Genomic DNA, 27,356 nt, shown 5'->3' on the forward strand with positions numbered 1-27,356 from the left:
AAGAGGTGATGTGGCTTATTTACAGTTCAAATGCTGCAGTCAAAATTTGCTCATAGTCTAAGCCAGTCTATCTCTCCTCGCAATAATACAAAGGCATTACAAAAGTGACACTGTGGAGTGAGAACCAGAGTACAGACCCATCAGCAGTACTGCGCTAAAACAGACCTACTTCAGTAATTCCCCTTCACTTCTTCCCAGACAGATATTGGTGGAACCCAAGGAACCTGCTAAAATTATGCAAAATTATGCATTATACCCATCCCGGCAGATTGGTTATTCAACTACTGTAGCATCGGAACAAAACCCAATCTCGTCCTCAATCAGTCTCCAATTCCAGCAGACGTTGTTGAACAGTAATGTGTATCTGGATGATTTAACCTCCTTTGCCCATCAGCAAACAGGCTGAGGTCAGCTAAATGGGCATCAAACCAGCGTCCTTCTGGTCTAACTGAGTCTACTTGTGCCAGTTAACCAGCTGAACCATCAGGGGAAAATACTTTAATAAACCCAGGTAAGAATATGAATCAGTCCTTGATGATAATTCTTTCATCCAATATCTCTGTTTGAATGGTCAGTCAAGCTCGCTGCACAGCCTCAATGTCCTGCTCAAACTTGAACACTGCATTCTCCTTACAGGGCTTCTGAGTAGCACTCTGCATCAACTTCATTGCATTTGAAACTCTGCCAACTGCCACCTTTCCCATACAGGGCTGCTTGCCCATTATTCCTGCCCTTGAAAACTTCCATTTGTTATCTGTCCCTTTGTGCATTTTAAAATGACCTGTCATCTACTCAAATTCCTCCATGGTATAACTCTTTCCTAACTCTGCAAATTTCACCCATCTCTCTGTCTCAGCTTGCATCCACCATTCTTTGAACTCTAGTAGTGCCACCATCAATGGGAGTATTTTTAGCATCCCACCCCCAAACATTGGAACTTTCTCTCTCTCTCTAAGCCCCTCCGCTGTCGTATTTCTCCAACCCCCCCTTCCCCCCTCCCATCCATTAAACTGTAACTGTGCCGGGGATACGTCACATGAACACAGGCCAGGTTTTCTCGTTTGTTTCCCAGGAGGATTGTTGCACTCTACAGTACAAATACCAAACTTCCTGCATCCTTTAGATGCCTTATCCTTAAGCATGAGCTCAAAGAATGAGGTCAGCAAGAGATTCAATCATGCGGTGCTTTCGCAACTAGGCCCATTTGGCTCTCATTCATCACCTATACATTAACACTGCATAATGTTCAGGAGCAAAGACCCCAAATAATCTTCCCCTCACTAGCCTGGGGTAACAGCCCAATGTAACTTACAGGGTAACTGATGTAACTTGGGAACTTCTGCTCTACGTGACCTTATTCATTACCAGGATGTAATTTCCCCAGCAAGGCCAACATTTATTGCACAACCTTAGTTGCTGTGATAAGGTGATAGTAGACCTAGCTCTTAATTTCTTTTAATTCATTTACGGGATGTGGGTATCGCTGGTTAGACCGGCATTTATTGCCCATCCCTAGTTGCCATCAGAAGGTGGTGATGAGCTGCCTTCTTGAACCGCTGCAGTCCTTGAGGTGTAGGTACACCCACTGTGCTGTTAGGGAGGGAGCTCCAGGATGCTGCCCCAGCAACAGTGAAGGGACAGAGATATATTTCAAAGACAGGGTGGTGAGTGACTTGGAGGGGTACCTCGAGGTGGTGCGGTTCCAGGTTCCTGCTGCTCTTGCCCGTCTAGATGGTAGTGGTTGTGGGTTTGGAAGGTGCTGTCCCTGACATTAAATTTCCACCGTCTCTTACATATATGCCCATGTCAGGAAACAACAGCAGGTTTCCTTACTCAACGGACAATCCAACAGGTTTATGGTCACTTTACTGACACCTGATTTTTGTTTCCGGCTTCTTTTTAAATTGAATTCAAATTCTTCTGGGGTGCGGTGGTGGAATTTAAATTCCCATTCTCCTACATTATTAGTTCAGGACTCTAGATTACGAGTCCATTAACATAAGTCAGTAAACATGATGTGGAGATGCCAGCGTTGGACTGGGGTGAGCACAGTAAGAAGTCTTACAACACCAGGTTAAAGTCCAACAGGTTTGTTTCAAACACGAGCTTTCGTGTTTGAAACAAACCTGTTGGACTTTAACCTGGGGTTGTAAGATTTCTTACTATAAGTAAGTAAAGTCACCATAGTCCCAGGTGATCATAGGCTGCTCTCCACTTTGAGGGGGGGAGCTGACCAGTGGTAATTTAACCTGAGGGTCACCCACACCTCAAGAGAGGGGCAAATTTGAGAAGTCGTGGGCTTCAGCAATCATCTATTAATCCCTGAATAATTAACATAAGCACCTCACTACTCATTGGTAGAACTGGCAATACCTTTACCCAGTAGACCATTCGGAGCAGCAGCTGACATATCAGTGATGAGAAAGGTAGGACAGAAGATGAGGTAAATCAAGAAAAAAAAGGCCTATTTGTTGAGCAGGGGGCTAACCTTCCCAGAGAATAAGCAGCCATTCAGTGCATACCTCATGCACCTCTCTTCCAAGATGCACAGGCTGGTAATCAGACTCGGAGCTGTTTGAACCAGTGGTGCTGTAATGAGAGGAGACAGTAACAAGCATTTCACCAATAACAGCTGACATTCCATGATGACACGTGTGGTTCAGTGGGTGACATTCTCATCCCCGAGTCAGAAGGTTGGGGAGTCAAGGCCAACTATAAAGACTTGAGGCAGCACGGTAGCACAGTGGTTAGCACAATTGCTTCACAGCTCCAGAGTTCCAGGTTCGATTCCCAGCTACGTCACTGTCTGTGCGGAGTCTGCACGTTCTCCCCGTGTGTGCGTGGGTTTCCTCCGTGTGCTCTGGTTTCCTCCCACAGTCCAAAGGTGTGCGGGTTAGGTGGATTGGCCGTGATAAATTGCCCTTAGTGTCCTAAAAGGTTATGTGGGGCTTGCTGTGTTACGGGTATAGGGTAGATAGGTGGCTTCAGTAGGGTGCTCATTGCTCGGCACAACATCGAGGGCCCAAGGGCCTGTTCTGTGCTGTACTGTTCTATGTTGAGCACATTAATATTGAGGGAGTGCTGCACAGTTGGAGGCACTATCTTCAGATGGGATATTAAACTACGGTTCTGTCTGTTCTCCAAAGTTCCCATTGTGTTATTTCAAATCAGTCCTCCCTAGTGTCCCGACTAATATTTATTCCCTCAACCAACATCACTAAAATGTGTTAACTGGTCATTTTTATATTGTAGTTCGTTGGAGCTTGTGCACATTTTTTGCTGCATTTTCACATTGTAACAGCATTGGTTGTAATTGAATTGTTATATAAATGCTAATTCTTTCTCCTTTTCTACAGAGCAAAGTATGTTGAGCAATTACTCTTTTTTCTTTATAAATTTAGAGTACCCGATTATTTTTTTTTCCAATTAAGTAGCAATTTAGCGTGGCCAATCCAGCTAGCCTGCACATCTTTGGGTTTTGGGGGGTGAAACCACGTAAACACAGGGAGAATGTGCAAACTCCACACGGACACTGACCCAGAGCCGGGATGGAACCTGGGACCTCGGCGCCGTGAGGCATCAGAGCTAACCCACTGCGCCACCTTGCTGAGCAATTACTCTTTTAGTGTAAAACATTCAGAAGACATAAAAAATACTCTGAAGGTCTAGGTGAGGTGAAATTTTAAACAATCATAAACAGGATAAAAGTAGCAGTCGTAGAAATGTCAGGGCATACTGGGGTTTGGCTTGTCTTAAAATTTATACCTATTCAGAATTTGCATAAATGCAGGAAGCTCACATTTCACCGCCCAGTAGTAATACATCACTATTGCACAGCGAGACAGCGAGTCTCTTTTTTTTATAAGTTTAGTGCACACAATTAATTTTTTCCAATTAAGAGGCAATTTAGCGTGGCCAATCCACCTACCCTGCACATCTTTGTCTTGTGGGGGGTGAGACCCATGCAGACACGGGGAGAATCTGCAAACTCCACACGGACAGTGACCCAGGGCCGGGATCGAACCCAGGTCCTAGGCGCTGTGAGGCAGCAGTGCTAACCACTGCGCCACTGTGCTGCCTGAGACAGAGCCGCTTCATGAATTGGGTGGGGTTTCAACTGATTGAAGGAATTTGCCCATTCATACATCTTGGCATAAAATCAGCATAAAACAATTATGCATTCCCTCTGTCACTGGCGGGTCGGGTACAGGCAGTTAAATGAACGTGTTGCCGTGATTTCTGTTTATTTTACAATGCCTGCCGATTTTTCTGCCAAAGGCTTTTTTTCAGAGAGATTGAGGGAAGGATTACGTCATTCATATGGGGAGGGAAGGTGGCCAGAGTTAGAAAGTTGCTGCTACAGAGGGGAAGGCAGGCAGGAGGTTTGGGTCCCCCGACCCTGATGTACTATTACTGGGCGGTGAATGTGGAGACGATGCGGAGCTGGGTCAGAGGGGTTGATTCCCAGTGGGTCAGAATGGAGGAGAGTTTGTGCAGGGGGTCGGGATTGAAAGCATTAGCAACAGCGCCGCTCCCGATGGCCCCGGGGAAATACTCAGGGAGTCCGGTAATAATAGCTTCATTGAGAATTTGGAGGCAGTTTCGCCAACACTTTGGGTTGGGGGCAGGGTCAAGGGAAATGCCGATTCGGGGGAACCACAGATTTGAGCCAGGAAAGTGGGATGGAAATTATTGGAAATGCGAGGAGAAGGGGTTAAGACATTAAAAGATTTGTTTCTTAGGGGCCGGTTTGCAGGATTGAAGGAGCTGGAAGCGAAGTATGGGCTCGAGCAGCAGGAAATGTTTAGATACATGCAGGTTCGAGATTTTGCCAGAAAGGAGATACAGAGCTTCCCGGTGGAGCCAGCCTCCACATTGCTGGAGGAGGTGCTGCCGACAGGGGGACTGGAGAATGGGGTAGTGTTGCCGGTTTACGGAGCTATTTTAGAAGAGGAGAAGTCACCACTGGAAGGGATGATACTGAGGCACCAACTAAATAGGATATTCACCAGGCTGGGATCTCGAACTGTTCCCTCTTCTCTGGCTCTACTCTGAAGTTGAAAACTGAATACTATCAGGAAGCTGTGTAATTGCAGCTGCCAAATCGCATGTGAAACAGCAACTTCACAGAACTTCACAGAACTTCTTTTCCCCCGCTTGTGGGAAAGTGCCTCAATTCCACTTTGCAAGATGAAAATGTAGAACTTACCACACGAGAAGTTGAATGCAACATATTAATACATGGTACAAATTGTTCCATCGTTACTTAAACTAAGGTAATTGTTTGGTATGGCGGTCCTTAATGAAATGCGAGTGAATTACACTAAGTTAAAGAGGGCTTGCCTTGTAAGCCATTAATGTCACAACTAACGTACCTGGATTCGATATAGGAGAGGATATCGCCAAGTGATGCATCAGAATCATATCGCGCACTGGACACCTTCAATCTGGCAGCAACATCTTCTTTGATTTGATTCTGCAATTGCCTTTTGCATTGCATGTACTGGAGCGAAGAAACAGAATCAACTAGTCCACCATGAAATGAGGATAAAATTGGCCTTTGGTCATAGAGCAAAATGAATGATAATGAATCAGCCCCTCACTTTACACTCTAATAATAATTGCTTAATGTCACAAGTAGGTTTCAATAAAGTTACTGTGAAAAGCCCCTAGTCGCCACATTGTGGCACTTGTTCGGGGAGGCTGGTACGGGAATTGAACCCCCGCTGCTGGCATTGTTCTGCATTACAAGTCAGCTGTTTAGTTCACTGTGCTGAACCAGCCCCTACTCTTATTCAAGGTCTTAAAACTGATCAAGTTGCATTTTTAAGAGGCTATTAGCATGGTGGACATGGTCTATGGATATTTTCCATATGGGAAGAGAGATGAGGTTAGTAGTATATTGTGGTTATTGTATGGGATATGAGATTAGATACTTGTGGGCTAATATTACAGGAAATTAATTTGGATAGATGTTGCAATGGTGGGATTAGATCTGAGGTTCAAATATGTTGGAATGAAAAATACGAAGGGTGTGGAATTAGCCTGATGATGAGAATGAATTTTCTGAGATTTGACCTATGTTGAGATGAATAATTAGCTGTCAGGCAGGACAAATGTTGAGATGGGATTGGCCACCATGCTTCCCACCATGAGGGCAATGTTCAAATCCAGAAGTGCAAGAGGAGACACAAATTTCTTAACCAGGTAGAACCTCTTCCACCCTAAAATGCATCCACAAATGTCCTATTACACTGTAGCATCTAAGAGGTCAATCCCTTTCTGCATTTAATCCAAATGTGAAAATGGACAAGCAATGAAGAGAGTCCAGTAATAAGACAAATAAGACAAATACCTGTTGTAATATTTAGAAACATGGAAAAGCATTATAATTTAACCATTACAGGCAGGCTACATTAACATGTTTTGATTCTTCAAATGACTAGTTTACCTTGGATTGATCCGGATCACAGTAATCCAGCAAGGTGTCACAAAATTCAAAACCCACAGATTCCAGATCAGTCACATTGAAATGGAAATCCTTTTTTTCCCCTGCAATTAAATATCACAGTCAAAACTCATGGAACATCTTTTCAGTATCTTGTTTTATCGGGTGGGAAATCATAGTCATAGAATCATAGAATTTACAGTGCAGAAGGAGGCCATTCAGCCCACCGGGTCCACACCGGACCCTGAAAGAGCACCCATCCTAAACCCACACTTCCACCCTATCCCCGTAACCCAGCAAGCCCACCTAACCTTTGGACACTGCGGGGCAATTTAGCATTAATGATTCGCCTAACCCCCACACGTCTTTGCACTGTAGGAGGAAACCGGAGCACCCAGAGGAAACCCATGCAGACACGGGGAGAACATGCAGACTCCGCACAGACAGTGACCCAAGCCGGGAATCAAACCTGGAGCTTTGAAGCAACAGTGTTAATCACTGTGCTAAGTGCCACCCGTAATGTGTTTTAATGTTGCACAATCGTGACCCCAACTGTGCCTAGATCTCGATGGTGCTGCACTCCCTCGCCACCAGTGCCCTCTCAGTGATTCTCTATCTGCTTAGCTCTCCATGCCCTGCTGTTACCTCTAGGTCTTTCCCAGGATGCACTCAGAGTGGGGGCAGCCTGCTGCCCTTGGTGAGTCTCCACTGGAGGGCTTGGGGCCAGAGGACCCGTCCGACTCATCCCGCCATGCCACCCTATCCTCGCCATGCCACCCTGTCCTCGCCATGCCACCCTGTCCTCGCCATGCCACCCTGTCCTCGCCATGCCACCCTGTCCTCGCCATGCCACCCTGTCCCCGCCATGCCACCCTGTCCTTGCCATGCCACCCTGCCCCCGCCATGCCACCCTGTCCCCGCCATGCCACCCTGTCCTCACCATGCCACCCTGTCCTCGCCATGCCACCCTATCCTCGCCATGCCACCCTGTCCTCGCCATGCCACCCTGTCCTCACCATGCCACCTTGTCCTCGCCATGCCACCCTGTCCCCGCCATGCCACCCTGTCCTCGCCATGCCACCCTGTCCTCGCCATGCCACCCTGTCCTCGCCATGCCACCCTGTCCTGCACGCTAACCCCGTGACACGCTGTTGTCAGGGGGGGTGGAGTCGGGAGAGCTGGTGACTGCCGCCGTCACCCCACAGGAAGGCTCTGGTTCGGGCCTTCACATTTCCTCCTCCCAATCGGTGCCCATGGGGAGGGTCATCTTGGGATGGAGGAGCAACTGGATTGAGCTCCGGATGCCCCTGCACCACCTGGCTCTGCCAGTCCTGGCTGCTCCCCAATCTGTGCACCATGGTGCTGTGAGCCAGCCATGCTCTGCTGTGCCTCGCCAATGTCCTGAGGCTGGTACAGGAATTGAACCCGTGCTGCTGGCCTTGTTCTGCTTTACAAGCCACCTCTTTAGCCCACTGGGCTAAACCACCCCCTGCTGCAGTGTTGATGTGAGCCTACTTGTGACAATAATAAAGATTATTGGAAAGAATCTAAGAAAATCTGAAGATCGCAACCAACGCATCCACTATTTCTACAGTTGGCCCTTTTACAGCCCTCAGATGTAAACCATCATGTCCAAAGGATTGGTTGGTGTTCAGTCCCATTAATGTCTACAGTATGTTTTATTGCTGAAAATAGAGACACGGGGCGCTATTCTCCCAGCCCCGCACCGGGCCGGAGAATCGCCGCAACTGCGCCATGCTGCCCCGACGCCGGCGCGCGATTCTCCGAGGTGCAGAGGATCGGCGCCATTTGCGCTGGCGCGTTTGGCGGGGCACCGGTTGTGGGCCGCTGTCCATGGCGAGACCGCCGATTCTCCGGCCCGGATGGGCCGAGCGGGTGCGCAGAATAAGCTGAGTCCCGCCGGCGCCGTTCACCCCTGGTCGCTGCCGGCAGGAACTCTGCTCGAAGGGTCGGGGGGGGCAGCTTTCGGGGGGGGGGAGGGGGGCTGCGTCCCCGGGGGGGGCCTCCGATGGTGTCTGGCCCGCGATCGGGGCCCATTGATTGGCAGGCCGGCCTCTCCTGTGGGGGCCAGAATCAGTAGTCCCCGCACCCGTTTTGCACCATCGTGAAACGCGACGCATTCACGACGGCGCGAACACTTAGTCTCCATTTTGGAGAATCGCGCCCATGATGTTAAAGGTTTTCCTTGCACTTGTAAGGGTCCTTCCTGTTTATTTCCTGATTTCCCATTTATTTTATGTTCGCCATTACATTTTTGATCCGTCGATGGTTTATGGACATTTATGTATCTTTAATTCAGGCAGACGGAAGCTGTAGCCTATGCCTTTAATTCAAACATCAGATTTCAGAGGGCTGTGCTGTTTTAGACTGGTGATTGCAGACTGGCCTGTGTCAGTGATGACTCGGTTTGATTGATTTGGCTGGTGGCCCAAAGGGCTGTGCTCTGCCTAGTAACAGGTGGTGATTGGACCTGATCCCATTGGAATGTTTTCAGAATCACAAGGTTCCATTTTAGTTTCAATTTTGATTCTGCAGCCAGGATAAAGAGATCTCACTTAATCTTACCAAAAATACCCAACTAAGTCTCTCCATGAGGCCACTGTGAGGGCTGACTCTCTCTCTCCAGCAAGTCTCGGTACCGTTCTCTTGAGACTGCAGAGGCCTGAAGTCAAACCACAAGCTGAAAGCAAGGTTTGATGTGAAATAAAGTGCCTGCACAGAAATATATAGGCCTGAATACGAACAACAAGCTAAAGGCCCAGTTTGAAAGTGTTTCTCCAGAAAGCTTGCTGCCTGTAAGTACTGTGTTTTCTAGCCTGTGGGGACATTAAATGAATGACTGTCCAAGGAAGACCATAACCAGCTGTAAACCAGAGACATTGATCAACCACTCTGCTGTGAGGAAAGTTTGCTAAAAAAACACTATTTGAAGCAAAGACTTACCTTTTGACCTTCATCTTTATTATTCTTACCCCTTTCAATTGGGTTCACAAAGTAGCTTACTTACACTTGCTAGAAGCTACATTCCTATGTAAATGTAATGTTCCCTATCTTCAGATCCTTTTCACCTGCTATTAATAATAATAATGCTAATCTTTATTGTCACAAGTAAGCTTACAGTAACACTGCAATGAAGTTACTGTGAAAAGCCCCGAGTCGCCACACTCCGGTGCCTGTTTGGGTACACAGAGGGAAAATTCAGAATGTCCAATTCACCTAACAACACAGGAGGGATACTTCCGTAATCGGCGGGGCGGGCAACTCTGGCGGGACGGAGTGGTGTGAACCACTCTGGCGTCGGGATTCCCCAAAGGTGCGGAATCCTCAGCACCTTCAGAGGCTAGGCCCGCCCCGGAGTGGTTTGCGCCCCGTCAGCCAGTGGGAAAGGGGATTGGCGCCACGCCAACCGGCACCAAAGGGCCTCCGCCGGCCTGCGCGAGTAGGCGTATGTGCAGGAGCGCCAGCGTGTGCTGGGGTCATCCCCGTGCATGCGCTGAGGGCTTCATTTCTGCACCGGGAATGGCGGACCGGTACAGCCTCTGGTGCGGAAGAATAGAGTGCTCCCACGGCACAGGCCCGCCCGAGGATCGGTGGGCCTACTCCAATTTACGGCGACGGGACTTCGGCCCATTGTGGGCCGGAGAATTCGGGCAGCCCCGGGGCCCATTGAGCCGCGCCGGACCCCGCCATTCTCTGAGCCGGGTGGCACAACTCACGCCGGGCCGATTTTTGGGGGGCCGGAGAATTTGGAGGACGGCGGGGGCGCCGCTGATGCCCAGCGATTCTCCGACCTGGCCGGGGGAGAATGCAGACATGGGGAGAACGTGCAGACTCCGCACAGACAGTGACCCAGCAGGGAATCGAACCTGGGACCCTGGAGCTGTGAAGCAACAGTGCTAACCACTGTGCTACCGTGCTGCCAAATAATTTTATCCCTCAACACTCAAACTTAAAAACTCTGAATTCTAATTCCATTGATTGAGGCTCAGTAAAGCTGCTCTTACCCAATGTTGAACCACAGAAAGTCGTCTCCAGGGTGTAACTGTTAGTGATGCCCATCCTCCAGACCACCACACGGCCCGTTCCTTCCTTAACCCGCTTAACATGGAATTTACAACTTCTGAAGGAGAACTGGAATGACAAGCCGTCAGCAGGTAAAAGTCATAATCATGTTCACTTGTCACTTTTGGACATTTGAGCGTTTAAAGTTAGCACCTTTTAGCACATTGCCAAATGTACTATTTAATGTAATCACAACCCGGTTTCACATGAACAGCCAGCAATGTACCTGAGTATATTAAGCTTTAAAGGTTGCTAGATTTTAATAGGTAAAGATAGCCAGAGATATGGAGTAAACGCAAATAAAGTAGCTGAGACACAGAGTAGCCATGTTTGAACTGAGTGACGGAATCGATTTGAGAGGCTGAACGGTTTACTCATGTTCATAATCTGGGATGGGAGCATTTTATAAACTATAGTCTTGCAGCACACAAGGATGCCAGTCAGCACATCCGTCTGTGCTCACTCTTTAAAAGAACCAGCTAATTAATCCCACTCCCTGTTCTTATGTCTTGTCAATCACTCCCTTGAAACCTAATCAAGTCCTTTTTAAGTGGGTGTACAGAAATTTCTAAAATCTAATTGAAAGATAAGTCTACCCAATTGGAACCGATCAATAGATTCAAAAGGGTAGAATCTCCAAAGATGACTGAATAGAAATGCAGTATCTATCTCAAACCCGGCATCGTGAGACTATACCTTGTTACAGCAGTTCTTACTGAGCATGAGAGGGAAGACTCGCTGTTTGGCAAATGATGACACTGTGCGCCTCCTACTCTGACAGCCATACATGAAAATGTTCTGCTTCCGATTGTGCCCGTGGAGATCACAGTAAAGAAAAACTGTCCGCTCCTCCATCAACCTGAAAAGAAACTGGAAATGTAACAGCAGAGCGAAAGGAGCCTCTCCTCGCATTGCAAACGCACTGTTTTGGGAAATATCAGTAGAGTGGAGGGGGGGGAGGGGGAAGGGGAGGACCACAGTCCAAAACCAAACCTGAGAAACCACTAAAGTTCGAATTAAGACAGGACACCTGAGGTTAGGTTTTTGATTTTCCCCTCTGGGTGTAAACATGGATCGGGTCCGCTGCCCATTATTGGAACTGCCTAATTTTCATTTCAAATTGATATCAATGAGGCAGTTTTTCGAACCCGAGCAGCTTTACACCTGTGGTCAAGTTCAAAATGTTCCATGTTTGGAATATGTGAAATATCACATTGAGTTAAATTCTGAAAAGAAGTAGGTGGATGCATTGATTGTAATTTTCCCAAATCCTTTCATTGTGAAGAAGTACAGAAGGATTGGAATACTGCCAATGTGATAACCCTATTCAAACAGGGAGGCAAAAAGCAGGTCAATTAGCCTAACACCTATTGTTGGAGAAATGTTGGAATCAATCCTGAAGGATGTAATAACTGCACATTTGAGGGCAGCAGGGTGGTGCAAGTGGTTAGTACGGTTCCCTCACGGCACCGAGGTCCCAGGCTCAATCCCGGCTCTGGGTCACTGTCCGTATGGAGTTTGCACATTCTCCCCGTGTTTGCGTGGGTTTCACCCCCACAGCCCAAAGATATACAAGGTAGATGGATTGGCCACATTTGGAAAAAATGAATTGGGTACACTAAATTTATGAAAAAAAAATAAGTGGCTGCTGAGATAGTAGGGGATTAATTTTAATTTTCCAAAATTCCCTAGATTCAGGATTCCGTTCTGAACGGACATCGTGCGACAATCACCAGGCAGGAATGTTCCCTTTCAGTCGGGGAACACTTCAGCAGTCAAGGGCATTCAGCCTCTGATCTCCGGGTAAGCGTTCTCCAAGGCAGCCTTCAGGACGAGCAACAACGCTGAATCACACATGAGTGCAGCCTCAACCGGGACCTGGGATTCATGTCGCATTACATTCATCCCCCACCATCTGGCCTGGACTTGCAAAATCCTACCAACTGTTCTGGCTTGAGACAATTCACACCTCTTTAACCTGGGGTTACCCCTATCTTTGGATCTGTAAAGATTTAATTACTGCAAATGCTCGCATTCTAAGCATTGCCTGGCATCTTTGAATTTGTCCATATATATGTTTCTGGAAAATACCTCTTCATTCACCTGAGGAAGGAGCAGTGCTCCAAAAGCTAGTGTTTGAAACAAACCTGTTGGACTTTAACCTGGTGTTGTAAGACTTCTTACTGTGCTGTCCCAGGAGTATTTGATGAGGATAATTTGGAGGGAGTTTTACTCTGTATCTAACCCCGTGCTGTACCTGTCCTGGGAGTGTTTGATGGGGACAGTGTAGAGGGAGTTTTACTCTGTATCTAACCCCGTGCTGTACCTGTCCTGGGAGGGTTTGATGGGGATAGTGCAGAGAAGCATTACTCTGTATCTAACCCCGTGCTGTACCTGTCCTGGGAGGGTTTGATGGGGATAGTGTAGAGGGAGCTTTACTCTGTATCTAACCCTGTGCTCTTGAGGTTGTTTTCGTTAGAGAGGAGAAGGCTGAGAGGTGACTTAATAGAGACATATAAGATAGTCAGAGGGTTAGATAGGGTGGACAGTGAGAGTCTTTTTCCTCGGATGGTGATGACCAACATGAGGGGACATAGCTTTAAATTGAGGGGTGATAGATATAGGGCAGATGTCAGAGGCAGTTTCTTTACTCAGAGAATAGTAGGGGTGTGGAACGCCCTGTAGTAGACAGTAGTAGACTCGCCAACTTTAAGGGCATTTAAGTGGTCACTGGATAGACATATGGATGAAAATGGAATAGTGTAGGTCAGATAGACTTCAGATAGTTTCACAGGTCGGCGCAACATCGAGGGCCGAAGGGCCCGTACTGCGCTGTAATGTTCTATGTTCTATGTACCTGTCCTGGAGTGTTTGATGGGGATAGTGTAGCGTGAGCTTTACTCTGTATCTAACCCCGTGCTGTACCTGTCCTGGGAGTGTTTGATGGGGACAGTGTAGAGGGAGCTTTACTCTGTATCTAACCCCGTGCTGTACCTGTCCTGGAAGTGTTTGATGGGGACATAGAACATAGAACATAGAACATAGAACAGTACAGCACAGAACAGGCCCTTCGGCCCTCGATGTTGTGCCGAACAATGATCACCCCACTTAAACCCACGTAACCCGTATACCCGTAACCCAACAATCCCCCCATTAACCTTACACTATGGGCAATTTAGCATGGCCAATCCACCTAACAGGGACAGTGTAGCGTGAGCTTTACTCTGTATCTAACCCCGTGTTGTACCTGTCCTGGAAGTGTTTGATGGGGACAGTGCAGAGGGAGCTTTACTCTGTATCTAACCCCGTGCTGTACCTGTCCTGGGAGTGTTTGATGGGGTAGAGAGGTCATCAGCTCAACCTGGATAAAAGCAGACCCAAAATGGTGACTACTTTGTTGGAGTAGTATCGGAGTGCAATTTTTTTCAAAAAGAGTTATATATTTTTTATTCTGCACTTCCTAGACGATGGCTCCTAGTTTTTCACGAGTCCTGTAACACTGTTCTCTGCCTTTGTATTCTTCATATTGTTCCTTGCTCTACAGGCCACACTCGAGCCTGAACCGTATCAATCACACTCCCTCCCAATCGTACCTACCTCAACTGAGTTCAGCCAGTATATCCTGGAGCAGGAACTGACCGTCAGATTCTGCACTGCACAGTGTGTTTGCCCTCATTAGCTTGGTTGGATAGGGAATAGAGGCAGTAGAACTAACCTTTATTTTCTCACACAGTATCTGCATCATTCCCTCTCACCTTTTGATCAGTTTTCGAGTATACCACACAGGGGGATATGTCTCCTTCAAAAAGGACCGGTATTTGCGGTTTAAGTCCTGGCCAGAGAGCGAGCACCGATAATTCCCGACTATGACTCCGTCAGGGTTCAGCATCGGCACGATTTTGAAGAGGAATGTATCCCGCAGCAGCTTGGCGTCCATCGAGTTTCCAAGAAGGCAGTCGAGGAAACCTTTCATCATCCAGGAGCTGTTGGTCTCTCCCGGATGGACACGGGCGGTCAGGATCACTGCCTTCTTTGCCGCAGCCACCTCGGGACACTCAGAGGGATTGGTCACAGTCAGGACATAAACCATATTCCCAGCCAGCGATCGGCACAGCACCCGCACTTTGCAGAACTTGGACTTGGCTGGATCGTTTGCCACGTCCATTAAGTAGTCCTGGAGATCAGAGTAGGTGTAGGGGTAGCAGTGGGCAAAGTAACAAGTGTCCGCACCATGGGGGAACTCAAACGTCCAGGTAAGTGAGTAATACTGCTGCTTGTCATTACCATAGTTGTTCCTGTAGTACTTAATCTGGTTCCCCACCCTGCGCCATCCCACCTGGCATAGCTCAGCTTCCTTTGTGGAGTACATCAGTGGCTTCATGCCCATGTTATACAAGCTCGTTGGCTTCATCAGGTTGATGATGGTGAAGCGGTACTCAACTTCCTCTTGCATGTTCTTCACCTGGAAGTAATACCACTGAGTGTGTTTAGCTGTGTAGAGATCTGTGCGTAAGATCAAGTTGTATTCATATGTCCCTCTGTAAAAGTGGAAAGGATATAACAGCAGATTAAGAGGCAGGGAATTATTAAACGCACAATGCCCTGAGAATGTAGGCTGTTCAAATATTAGCATAATAGCCCCGAGACATGTACTGGGGCACGCTCGGCAGCCTCAGGTGGGCATTGCTGAGACCCTCCAAAGCACGTCCCGGTCGCGAGGGGAGCTCACCCAGTCCTATGTGGGCACAGCCGAAACGCTACGGGACATGTTCCACTCTCAGGTGGACACAGCCAAGGGGCTGCAGAGCATGTCGCGGTCACTGGGGGATATGTCCCAGTCATAGGTGGGCATTGCCGGGATGTTCCAGAGTATGTCCCAGTCACTGGGGGACATTAGTGACGGGGCCCACACCATCCTGCAGACATTGGGAAGTTGCCATGGCTGGCACAGCCAGATGACACAGGCTCAGCTGGGGCTTGATCCAGCTGCCCCTCCATCCCGCGGTGAATCCCAGGGCCCTATGGGTACCGGCCGAGAGGAGAGACACTGGGTACAACCCAGAGCCACCCCATGGAGTGGCGATGGTGGGCACCGGCTCCCCCGAGACCCACCCGACTGACTAAGGAGCGTCTCGGAGTCAGCACCCGGAACAGGACGGAACAGCGGGGCATCTGTCGCTGGTATGAGTGCCAGGGCCCTCCAGCCCCACAGCACCCAGAGGATGCCCACCAGGGGCATCGAAGGTCACAGGATGTGATAAGCAGCTGGCTGCCTCCACCTCTGATGTGCATCCTTGGAACACACGTAGACACAGTGGTGAAGCACGGAACACTAAGCAGGTTGAGGATTACTGCGAGGGCACGGGGGGAGAAGGTAAGGGGGGGGGGGTTGGGTGCATTGTGAGGTAAGGGGCGAGGAGAGGGTCTGGGAGGGGTGGGAAAAGTGGGGCAGCACTTTTGGGGGACTGGAGCGGTTAGAGACATGTGTAAATTACGAAAAATCGTTGACCTTGACGAATCACCTCGCCTCTGGCACTTTCCTCTGCAAAACGGTCCGAGCACCAATCCCATGCCCCATCTCCCCAGACATGGACGTCCTGAATGCCTCTTCCCTCCCCCCCATTGCCCCATTGCTCCCCCCATTCCCTCATTGAGCCCCCCCCCCCCCCACATCCCCTGCCATGCAACACGCCCTGCCCACATACCCCCAGTTGCAGTGGGGGCTCCTGCCTATTGGGCCCCACACCCTGTACCCCAGACATCCGCACGTAACGTTACCTGGACCGGGAATTGGTCCCCTCCCCGGTGCACACGCCCACCCTCTGGTCGCGAAAATGTCCCTGCTGCTAGGGTCCAGCCCCCGGAACTCGGATGTTGGCTGCTGCATCCGTGGTGTTGCCTCCCGCAGTGTTCAGGCCCAGTGTCGAGGCATCACAGTCTGATAGGCTTGCCAGGCAATAACTCCCACATGATACATGTCACGCCTATCCACTGGAATCCACTTGGGAGCTGTGAGGTGCTCACCTAACTACGATTGCCAATAGTCGTCAGCCTCACGGCCAGAAGCCTCCGCGGTCAGCGGGAGTTATGGATGGCCGGTAGGGCTGGTGGGCTGAGGTTGCCTCCAGAACGAGATCACACGATCCAGGGGATGGCCTGGCAGATCCCCTTGTGTTGAGACACCCATCTCTCCTCCCACACTCCCTCCCCAGCAGAGGCCAATATTGGCCACCCCGCATCCCCCGGGGTGGGGCAATAGAGAACATGCAAGATTTTTATATTTTGTGACAGTTCAGGTAGATTTTGCAAACAATGGTAGTAAAGAGAAAGAAAAAATTGAAGGAAAGTTTGGGAACTGTATTGAGCAGTGTGGTCATGTAAAATCCTGGAGTGTGTTCTGTGCTGGGTCAGCATTGTGAAAAGACGCAAAGCAACGCAGTCTTCAGCCACCCAGAAGAGTGTCTGTTGTTTTCAGAAAGCAATATTTTATTCTAAAGCATTTAGAATTCTCCACAGTGGAGTGAGAGAGAGAGCTAGAAGCTCTATGACTTGTCTTCTCTATAGAAACAGTGGGTGCATTATTTCATAGATTTCAAAGAATTTACAGTGCAGAAGGAGGCCATTCGGCCCATCAAGTCTGCACTGGCTCTTTTGAAAGAGCACCCTACCCAAGCCCACACCTCCACCCTATCCCCATGCCCCAGTAACCGCACCCAACACTAAGGGAAATTTTGGACACTAAGGGCAATTTATCATGGCCAATCCACCTAACCTGCACATCTTTGGACTGCGGGAGGAAACTGGAGCACCCGGAGAAAACCCACGCACACACGGGGAGAACGTGCTGACTCCGCACAGACAGTGACCCAAGCTGGGAATCAAACCTGGGACCCTGGAGCTGTGAAACAATTGTGCTAACCACTATGCTACCGCGCTGCCTGGAAATATGGTAATATTACTGAATTTTTTGAATGTTAAATCCCCCAGGAAAATATCAAGTGGAAATCTTCCTGGGGGAAATGTTCTGAGGACTAATTTTAACTGTGTAAATTTAATCTTGGGTGGTTAAGTTTTCTTTTCTTTTGTTAATACATTCTTCCCTATTCATCTTCTCTGAGTAAACTAAAAGTTGAAAATCATTGTGATAGTTTGGCAAGTTCCCCATTGGGATTTGGTTCACTTACCACCTGCCAAATCATAAAAGGAACAATTAAAATTGGGTTGTGCAAAAGGTCTGAATTGAAGGAGCACTGATATCTGAGAGGGTTAGAGGACTGGAAGTTGTTGAAGGATGGGGAGGGCAAGGAGGGATTTGGGGGGAAAAAATGAAAATTTTACAATTGCGAATTTGCTTCGCTGGAACCAAATCTAGGTCAGCAACCACAAAGCTGGTGGTGAACAGGAATTGTTGTGAGTGAGATTAAGGGAGTGATAGGTTATCAGGGTGAGTGGAATTCAGATTTGATGTTACTAGCCATGATCTTATCAAATGGCAAAGCAGGTTCGAAGGGCTGAATGGGCTGCTCCTGCTATTTGTTCTTATGTTCATAAGTGTTTTAAATGACCTGAGGTTTATGGAGGGTAGAAGATGGGAGATGGCCAGGAGTGATTTGAACTGTTCTAATTTAGGAAGCCAGGTTGTGAAGGAAGGAATTGGAGCCAATCTTTACACTCTATTTTACATTTGTTTACAGAGTTACACATTACAAGATTGTACCTCCTAACCCAAAGGCCACAGATTTAACCCGTGTTTATTTATAGAGAACAAGTGAATCCCCAGTTTAAAAAAAATAAATTTAGAGTACCCAATTCTTTTTTTCCAATTAAGGGGCAATTTAGCATGGCCAATCCACCTACTCTGCACATCTTTGGGATGTGGGGGCGAAACCCACGCAGACACGGGGAGAATGAGCAAACTCCACACGGACAGTGACCCAGCGCCGGGATCGAACCTGGGTCCTCAGTGCCATAAGGCAGCAGTGCTAACCACTGCCCCACTGTGCTGCCATTTGATGAATCCCCAGTTTATGCCAACTATCTGCATGCAATTTAGCACGGTTAATTTACAATTGATAGTTTGGTCATGCAGAACTTAAATATTGCAAGAGTCACCTCAAAGCTTTTCATCCTGCACTCAACAAAACATTTCACAGGAATACGCATTTAGGGAAAAACAACATAGAAGCATAGAACCTGCTCTGCCTTCTAGCCTGCTCCGCCTTCGAGCCTGCTTCCCCTTCGAGTCCACTTCCCCTTCGAGCCCGCTCCGCCTTCTAGCCTGCTCTGCCTTCTAGCCTGCTCCGCCTTCGAGCCTGCTCCACCTTCTAGCCCGCTCCGCCTTCTAGCCCGCTCCGCCTTCTAGCTTGCTCCGCCTTCTAGCCTGCTCCGCCTTCTAGCCTGCTTCGCCTTCTAGCCTGCTCTGCCTTCTAGCCTGCTCCACCTTCTAGCCTGCTCCGCCTTCTAGCCTGCTCCGCCTTCTAGCCTGCTCTGCCTTCTAGCCTGCTCCGCCTTCTAGTCTGCTCCACCTTCTAGCTTGCTCCGCCTTCTAGCCTGCTCCGCCTTCGAATCGGCTCCAGCTTCGAGCCTGCTCCGCCTTCTAGCCTGCTCCGCCTTCGAGCCTGCTCCGCCTTCTAGCCTGCTCCGCCTTCTAGCCTGCTCCGCCTTCTAGCCTGCTCCACCTTCTAGCCTGCTCCGCCTTCTAGCCTGCTCCGCCTTCGAGCCTGCTCCGCCTTCTAGCCTGCTCCGCCTTCTAGCCTGCTCCGCCTTCTAGCCTGCTCCACCTTCTAGCCTGCTCCACCTTCTAGCCTGCTCCGCCTTCTAGCCTGCTCCACCTTCTAGCCTGCTCCGCCTTCTAGCCTGCTCCGCCTTCGAATCGGCTCCAGCTTCTAGCCTGCTCCACCTTCTAGCCTGCCCCGCCTTCTAGCCTGCTCCGCCTTCGAATCGGCTCCACCTTCTAGCCTGCTCCACCTTCTAGCCTGCTCCGCCTTCTAGCCTGCTCCACCTTCTAGCCTGCTCCGCCTTCTAGCCTGCTCTGCCTTCTAGCCTGCTCTGCCTTCTAGCCTGCTCCGCCTTCTAGCCTGCTCCGATTTCTAGCCTGCTGTGCCTTCGAGCCTGCTGTGCCTTCGAGCCTGCTCTGCCTTCTAGCCTGCTCCGCCTTCTAGCCTGCTCCGCCTTCGAGCCTGCTCCGCCTTCTAGCCTGCTCCGCCTTCTAGCTTGCTCCGCCTTCTAGCCTGCTCCGCCTTCGAGCCTGCTCCGCCTTCTAGCCTGCTCCGCCTTCTAGCCTGCTCCGCCTTCTAGCCTGCTCCGCCTTCTAGCCCGCTCCGCCTTCTAGCCCGCTCTGCCTTCTAGCCTGCTCCACCTTCTAGCCTGCTCCACCTTCTAGCCTGCTCTGCCTTCTAGCCTGCTCTGCCTTCTAGCCTGCTCTGCTTTCGAGCCTGCTCCACCTTCTAGCCTGCTGTGCCTTCGAGCCTGCTCTGCCTTCGAGCCTGCTCTGCCTTCTAGCCTGCTCCGCCTTCTAGCCTGCTCCGCCTTCGAGCCTGCTCCGCCTTCTAGCCTGCTCCGCCTTCTAGCCTGCTCTGCCTTGTAGCCCGCTCCGCCTTCTAGCCTGCTCCACCTTCTAGCCTGTTCCGCCTTCTAGCCTGCTCCACCTTCTAGCCCGCTCCGCCTTCGAGCCTGCTCCACCTTCGAGTCTGCTCCGCCTTCTAGCCCACTCTGCCTTCTAGCCTGCTCTGCCTTCTAGCCTGCTCCACCTTCTACCCTGCTCCGCCTTCTAGCCTGCTCCGCCTTCTAGCCTGCTCTGCCTTCTGGCCTGCTTCTCCATTCATTGTGATCATGGCTGATCATCCAGCTGAGTAACCAGATCCTGCTTTCTGCAATTTATACTGTATGAGAAGTGAATGTTTGGCAAGTGGACTCTGCCATGGAGAATGCACCAGTTGGTGGTGACTGACAGATAACTACCAAGCATTATTTGAAATTTACACCAGGCATAAATTTCTTGTTTTCCCTTACACTGGAATTCATGCGAAGTGTCCTGTTGAGTGCAAAATGAAAAGCTTTAACATCTCTTTTTTCAACCATTTAATTTTCAATTAACAATGTTGGTTGAGGGATAATTACAGGCTTGCATTTAAGTGAGAACTCCTTTGTTGTGTTTCAAAATAGTGGTCATGGTAACTTTTACATCGTCTGAGAGGGTAGACAAGGCCTTGCTTTAAGGTTCCCAGTCAGTGGAGCACTCCCTTAGTACTGCACTGCAACCATTGTGTTCTGGAGACTGGCCTTCTCATTCAGAAGCAAGAATGGTGCCAGCCTAACCATGGGAGACACAAAGGTAGCCAAAGATAAATCCCCCTAACCTGCACTCTCAGTGAGAAGTTGTATCTGAAGGGAGTTTGACAAGCCCAGGCCATTGGCATATGGAGGCTTTCAACTGCACAACATGACATAGGTTACAGACCTCAATACACTCAGGAAGTGGCGCTCAATACTTCCCCTTGCACCCAATTGAAAAATCTTACGCACACTTTAAAAACTTTCTGGAGATTCCCACTCTCAAATCGGGCCTCAAATATCAGTACGTTGTCTTGCCTGTCAGGATTAATGGCTGCCTGCTTCAGGGGCCTGGGACTGCCGCTCACTCGGGAAAAGGTGAAGTATGGCTCCAAGTAAGCTGCAAGATAAATCAATCACAGGTTTTACTTTCAATTCTCTCAATTTTGACAAGACGTGGGCTGGATTCTCCGGTTGCCGACGCTGAAATCGCTTTGGGTGAACAGCCGGTGAATCACATTTCCCGACCGAGTCAGGGGCGGAGCCGCATTCACGATGCTCCATCCTCTCCAAAGAGTACGCCGCACCACGTATCGACGGCCTTAGGCCATTGCCTCAGGCTCCCCCCCCAATGCTCCGTCCCCGACCAGCCGAGTTCCCGACGGCGCAGGACACGTATGGTCTCATCCGTCAGGAACTCAGTCTAGCGACGCCACAGTCGGGGGGAGGGCCGATCCGCGGGTACAGGGACATTATTCAGGGCTGGGGGCACTGTAGGAGGTGGTCTGGGGCGCGCGAGCCGCGGGCCGGGTCCGTGAGCGGTCCCGCCATGAAGCATGGTGCGGCCGCTGAAGACTGTTGCTGTGCGCATTTGTGGCCACAGACCAGGCAATTCTCTAGGCCGTATCGACAGCTGGAGCCGAGTGCTCTACGCTGCCGTCCTGCTAGCCCCCAGCAAAATGGGGAATCGGCAGCCGTTTTCCGCCAGTTTTCCTGGGGTACAACATCACCGTTCCCACTCCAGCGTGGCGACATAGTCTACAAATCGGGGAATTCAGCCCTTGATCTTAAGCTTCTGGTGGGGAGTATTACAGGGTGGGAGCACATATAAAAACATCTCCAGTTGTGCACCTAGGGTTTTATAGGGGTTATTATGCTTCAGATGGGGTATTACGTGGGGTATTATAGTGTCAGATGGGTTTTACCTGGGGTATTATGGTGTTAGATTGGTTTTACCTGGGGTATTATGGTGTTAGATGTATTTTACCTGGGGTATTATGGTGTCAGAGGGGTTTTACCTGTGGTCTTATGGTGTCAGAGGGGTTTTATCTGGGGTATTATGGTGTTAGATGGGTTTTACCTGGGGTTTTATGGTGTCAGATGGGTTTTACCTGGGGCATTAGGGTGTTAGATGGTTTTACCTGGAGTATTATGGTGTTAGATTGGTTTTACCTGGGGTAGTACGGTGTCAGATGGGTTTTACCTGGGGTATTGTGGTGTTAGATTGGTTTTACCTGGGGTATTATGGTGTTAGATGTATTTTACCTGGGGTATTATGGTGTCAGAGGGGTTTTACCTGTGGTCTTATGGTGTCAGAGGGGTTTTATCTGGGGTATTATGGTGTTAGATGGGTTTTACCTGGGGTATTATGGTGTCAGATGGGTTTTACCTGGGGCATTAGGGTGTTAGATGGTTTTACCTGGAGTATTATGGTGTTAGATTGGTTTTACCTGGGGTAGTACGGTGTCAGATGGGTTTTACCTGGGGTATTATGGTGTTAGATTGGTTTTACCTGGGGTATTAGGGTGTTAGATGGGTTTTACCTGGGGTATTATGGTGTCAGATGGGTTTTACCTGGGGTATTATGGTGTCAGATGGGTTTTACCTGGGGTATTATGGTGTCAGATGGGTTTTACCTGGGGTATTATGGTGTTAGATAGGTTTTACCTGGGGTATTATGGTGTTAGATGGGTTTTACCTGGGGCATTATGGTGTTAGATTGGTTTTACCTGGGGTATTATGGTGTCAGATGGGTTTAACCTGGGGTATTATGGTGTTAGATAGGTTTTACCTGGGGTATTATGGTGTCAGATGGGTTTTACCTGGGGTATTATGGTGTTAGATTGGTTTTACCTGGGGTATTATGGTGTCAGATGGGTTTTACCTGGGGTATTATGGTGTCAGATGGGTTTTACCTGGGGTATTATGGTGTCAGAGGGGTTTTACCTGGGGCATTATGGTGTTAGATGGGTTTTACCTGGGGTATTATGGTGTTAGATTGGTTTTACCTGGGGTATTATGGTGTCAGAGGGGTTTTACCTGGGGCATTATGGTGTTAGATGGGTTTTACCTGGGGTATTATGGTGTTAGATTGGTTTTACCTGGGGCATTATGGTGTCAGATGGGTTTTACCTGGGGTATTATGGTGTCAGATGGGTTTTACCTGGGGTATTATGGTGTCAGATGGGTTTTACCCGGGGTATTATGGTGTCAGATGGGTTTTACCTGGGATATTATGGTGTCAGATGGGTTTTACCCGGGGTATTATGGTGTCAGATGGGTTTTACCTGGGGTATTATGGTGTCAGATGGGTTTTACCTGGGGTATTATGGTGTCAGATGGGTTTTACCTGGGGTATTATGGTGTCAGATGGGTTTTACCTGGGGTATTATGGTGTTAGATGGGTTTTTCCTGGGGTATTACGGTGGTTCCACGGTGGCTTGGCCTGCGATCGGGGTCTACCAATCTGCGGGTGGGCTGGTTTCGTGGGGGCCTATGTTCCTCCGCGCCGGGCCCCTGTAGGGCTACGCCATATTGCCCGGGGGCCGGCGTGGAGACGGGAACCCATGCGCATGCGTGTACTCGCGCCAGCCGTGGCGTGCCCGTTTTCGGGCGCCAGAGCTGCAGAGACCACTCTGCCGCTGTACTAGCCCTGTGGGAAGCTGCCAGACGAGGCCCGTTGACGCTGGAGTGGCTCGCGCCACTTTTCACACCAGCGTCAGAACTTGGCTGCAGGATTGGAGAATCCCGGCCCTTGTCTCTACTAACTTTCTTTCTCACTCTCTCGCCCACACACACAGATTCCTTTAACCACACAGGAAACGTAAACACAAAAATATACACCTTTCATCACATGTCTCCTTAAACTCATCTCTCTGTCTGCGCTGTTAGTGGTTATTCCTCAATGCCTTGTTTCTTTCTCAATGCCTAGCTCCTCCCCAATCTGGGAAAGGTATGAGGATTTTACTACTGAAAGGTTTTGCCCTAATTGTGAAACTCTCCCCCTAGTCCCATACTGATTGGAGGATCCCAAATGCATTGCGTACTCTATTGACCAGTTGTATTGAACATTAAGAGGCTTAACCAGTGGTTCTTAAAGGGACCACTGAAGGCTCCTCTAAAAAACGCCCATTCGAGACCCATCCATGTCAATTTGCACCTTGTTCGTCAGACAGTCTCCGTAAGGAAGTCAGCTAGTTTCCCACCTCCTACAATTGTTGGGCTTGCAGTCTGCAGCTGTTATCTGAGTGTTAATGAGGCTGCTATACTTCACAATGATTCCAGCCTCACAAACACAGTGTCTTTGTATCATTGAGGACAGATCCAAGATTGTCCGACTAGGTGCAGAACCTCACATGGCACCATATACAACCAGTCACAGAAAACAGTGAAAACACTTTGAAACAAATTTAACCTATCACTGATGGAAATCCTTATCTTTTATTTGAACAGTTAAGAATCTAAGAATAGCTCCTTACAAATAATGCAGAGTAATTTTACTTCATGTCTATAATTTACCATTCCTTCCTTGTACAGACTGTCTGGCATATCTCAATTCACCCATACCTTTATTGGCACAATAAACCACTTCACCCTCTTCAGGGTTTATGTACATTGGCGCTTCCTCCAGTCCCGTTGGTCTGTACAGAGACTCCAGGCCTATTGAAACGCCCACTGTAAAAAAAAGGGAGAACAGTCGAGAATCAGCACAAGACTTTCATTATATTCTGCACAAGATACACGGGAGTGAGCTTCCTCAGTGCTTTTGTTTTCTGCCAACGTAGCTTTAGAAGATGATCAGTGGAAACCCTGAGGAAGATTACTCCCATTGTAGAATCCAAAGACATGAAAAAGAGAAGAACTTTTCCTGGTCTGCCCACACCACAAAATGATTAAAAGAACCAGTCACTATGAGGTCCACGCGGACATGCCACAATGTTTTTGAATGTGGAATTCACTTCCATATGCAGTAGTTGAGGTGAATCAAATGGATGCATTTAAGAGTAAGGTAGATAAACACATGAGTAAGAAAGGAATAGAAGCAAATGCTGATGAGTGCTGCAAAATAGGATGTGAGGGAACTAATTTGGAGCATAAACACCAACAGAGACCAGTTAGCTTGGTTTCTGTGCTAAAAACAATACCATGTTATAGAACATAGAACATAGAACATTACAGCGCAACACAGACCCTTCGGCCCTTGATGTTGTGCCGACCTGTGAAACCCCTCTAAAGCCCATCTACACTATTCCCTTATCATCCATATGCCTATCCAATGACCATTTAAATGCCCTTAATGTTGGCGAGTCCACTACTGTTGCAGGCAGGGCATTCCACGCCCTTACTACTCTCTGAGTAAAGAACCTGCCTCTGACATCTGTCCTATATCTATCTCCCCTCAATTTAAAGCTATGTCCCCTCGTGCTAGACATCACCATCTGAGGAAAAAGGCTCTCACTGTCCACCCTATCTAATCCTCTGATCATCTTGTATGCCTCAATTAAGTCACCTCTTAACCTTCTTCTCTCTAACGAAAACACCCTCAAGTCCCTCAGCGTTTCCTCATTAGATTTTCCCTCCATAACAGGCAACATTCTTGTAAATCTCCTCTGCACCCTTTCCAAAGCTTCCACATCCTTCCTATAATGTGGCGACCAGAACTGCACGCAATACTCCAAATGTGGCCGTTCCAGAGTTTTGTACAGCTGCAACATGACCTCATGGCTCCAAAACTCAGGGCGCGATTCTCCGCCCCCCCACGACGGGTCGGAGAATAGCGGGAGGGCCTTCCCGACATTTTTCCCGCCCTCCCGCTATTCTCCCCCCCCTCGCCCAACTCCCGACACGAATCGCTGCCGCCGTTTTTTTACGGCCGGCAGCGATACACAGCTGATAGATGGGCCGAAGTCCCAGCCCTTTACGCTGTTTTTACGAACGGCAAACACACCTGGTCTGGCCGTTCGTAAAAACGGCGGGAACAACTCGCTTTTTATAACCATGGCACCGATTGGCACGGCAGTACCACGGCCGTGCCAAGGGTGCCATGGGCCCGCGATCGGTGGGCACCGATCGCGGGCAGCGGGCCCGATGCCCACGCACTATTTCGCCTTCCGCCGCCCCGCAGTATCCATTCGCGGGGCGGCTGAGGGGCATCCCGGCCCGCGCATGCGTGGGTTTCGTGCAAATACGCGATGACGTCATCCGCGCATGCGCGGGTTGGAGTCTTCCAATCCGCGCATGCGCAGCTGACGTCATATGACGCGTCAGCCGGCGCTAACTCCGGCAAGCGGGCTTAATGAAATTCGTTAAGCCCGTGATGCCGGAGCTTACGGCGTCGGGCTGCTAGCCCCGACCGGGGACCAGAATCGGTTCCCGGTCGGGAAGGGGTGCGCTGGCGTCAAATTCGCCCGGGTTTGACGCCAGCCTTATGATTTCTCCCGTTTTGGGAGAATCGCGCCCTCAATTCCTGTACCAATAAAAGCTAACACACCGTACGCCTGCTTAACAACCCTCTCAACCTGGATATGAATACGCCTTCCACTCAGGACATTCAAAACAAGAGGGTGGCGACAATTGGAATGCTTTGAATCAGTGGCCAGCTATTGTTCACTTGATAAGTCTATGCGCTCGATTCCCCTGCCTCGTTACGCTCTCACTCTCGCGAAACAAGGCCGGTGAATAGTGGGAGAGGCCAAAAACGAGAGCCGTGCCAGGCACCAAACAGTTTGCAATGCAACCAGCCATGGCGTGAAACCGAATATCATCACTTCAGCCCCATTTCCATACAAGTAACCAGAGCCATCCCATATCCAACGGCATCGGGTCACTCATTGGCCACCCCAGCAAGTGGTTACGCTGGTGCCGATTAGTACTCCTTTTGAAAACATGAACCTGGTGGAAGGGCTTCTGAGGTTAACTGATGTGGTGAGCAGTTGTCCTGCGGTTCATCTTGGGATGGGGCGGGAAGCTGGTTCGAACCCGGCTGCCCCTGCATCATCTGACTCTGCCAGCCCTGGCGACTCCCAATGGACCGTACCATCATGTCGACGTCCTTGGCGATGCTCCTTAGTGACTGGGACATGCTCTGCAGCGCCCTGACAACGCCCACCTGTGACTGAGACAAACTCCACAGTGTCGCGGCCATTCCCATCTGAGAGCGGGACATGTCCCACAGAACCTCATCAAGGTCAGCCTGGTACTGGGTCACATCACAGTGAGTCAGACATTCTGCCCAGAGCCTCAGCCATGGCCGTCACCCACTGTGCGATACCTT

The 27,356-nt window shown here is 49.4% G+C and overlaps 1 protein-coding gene across 11 annotated transcripts in view; it reads right to left on the reverse strand.

Moving 5' to 3' along the window:
• The window catches only part of LOC119979765 (cytosolic carboxypeptidase 3-like), a 268,954-nt gene that overhangs the window by 7,946 nt on the left and 233,652 nt on the right, over positions 1-27,356 (reverse strand). For 6 of the 11 annotated variants that reach the window (XM_038773113.1, XM_038822401.1, XM_038773123.1 and 3 more), the window contains 8 exons: positions 24,650-24,757; positions 21,056-21,203; positions 14,287-15,069; positions 11,228-11,390; positions 10,474-10,600; positions 6,452-6,552; positions 5,376-5,503; positions 2,523-2,589 (listed from right to left, as the gene is read on the reverse strand). In XM_038773113.1, coding sequence (XP_038629041.1) covers positions 2,523-2,589; positions 5,376-5,503; positions 6,452-6,552; positions 10,474-10,600; positions 11,228-11,390; positions 14,287-15,069; positions 21,056-21,203; positions 24,650-24,757 — 1,625 coding nt within the window. Of the gene's footprint in view, positions 1-2,488; positions 2,590-5,375; positions 5,559-6,451; positions 6,553-10,473; positions 10,601-11,227; positions 11,391-14,286; positions 15,070-21,055; positions 21,204-24,649; positions 24,758-27,356 lie in introns of those variants that run through there. The other 5 variants (XM_038773093.1, XM_038773087.1, XM_038773132.1 and 2 more) reach the window with 5 other exon arrangements.

This window comes from Scyliorhinus canicula, chromosome 2, assembly GCF_902713615.1.
Source record: "Scyliorhinus canicula chromosome 2, sScyCan1.1, whole genome shotgun sequence".
Lineage (NCBI taxonomy): Eukaryota > Metazoa > Chordata > Chondrichthyes > Carcharhiniformes > Scyliorhinidae > Scyliorhinus > Scyliorhinus canicula.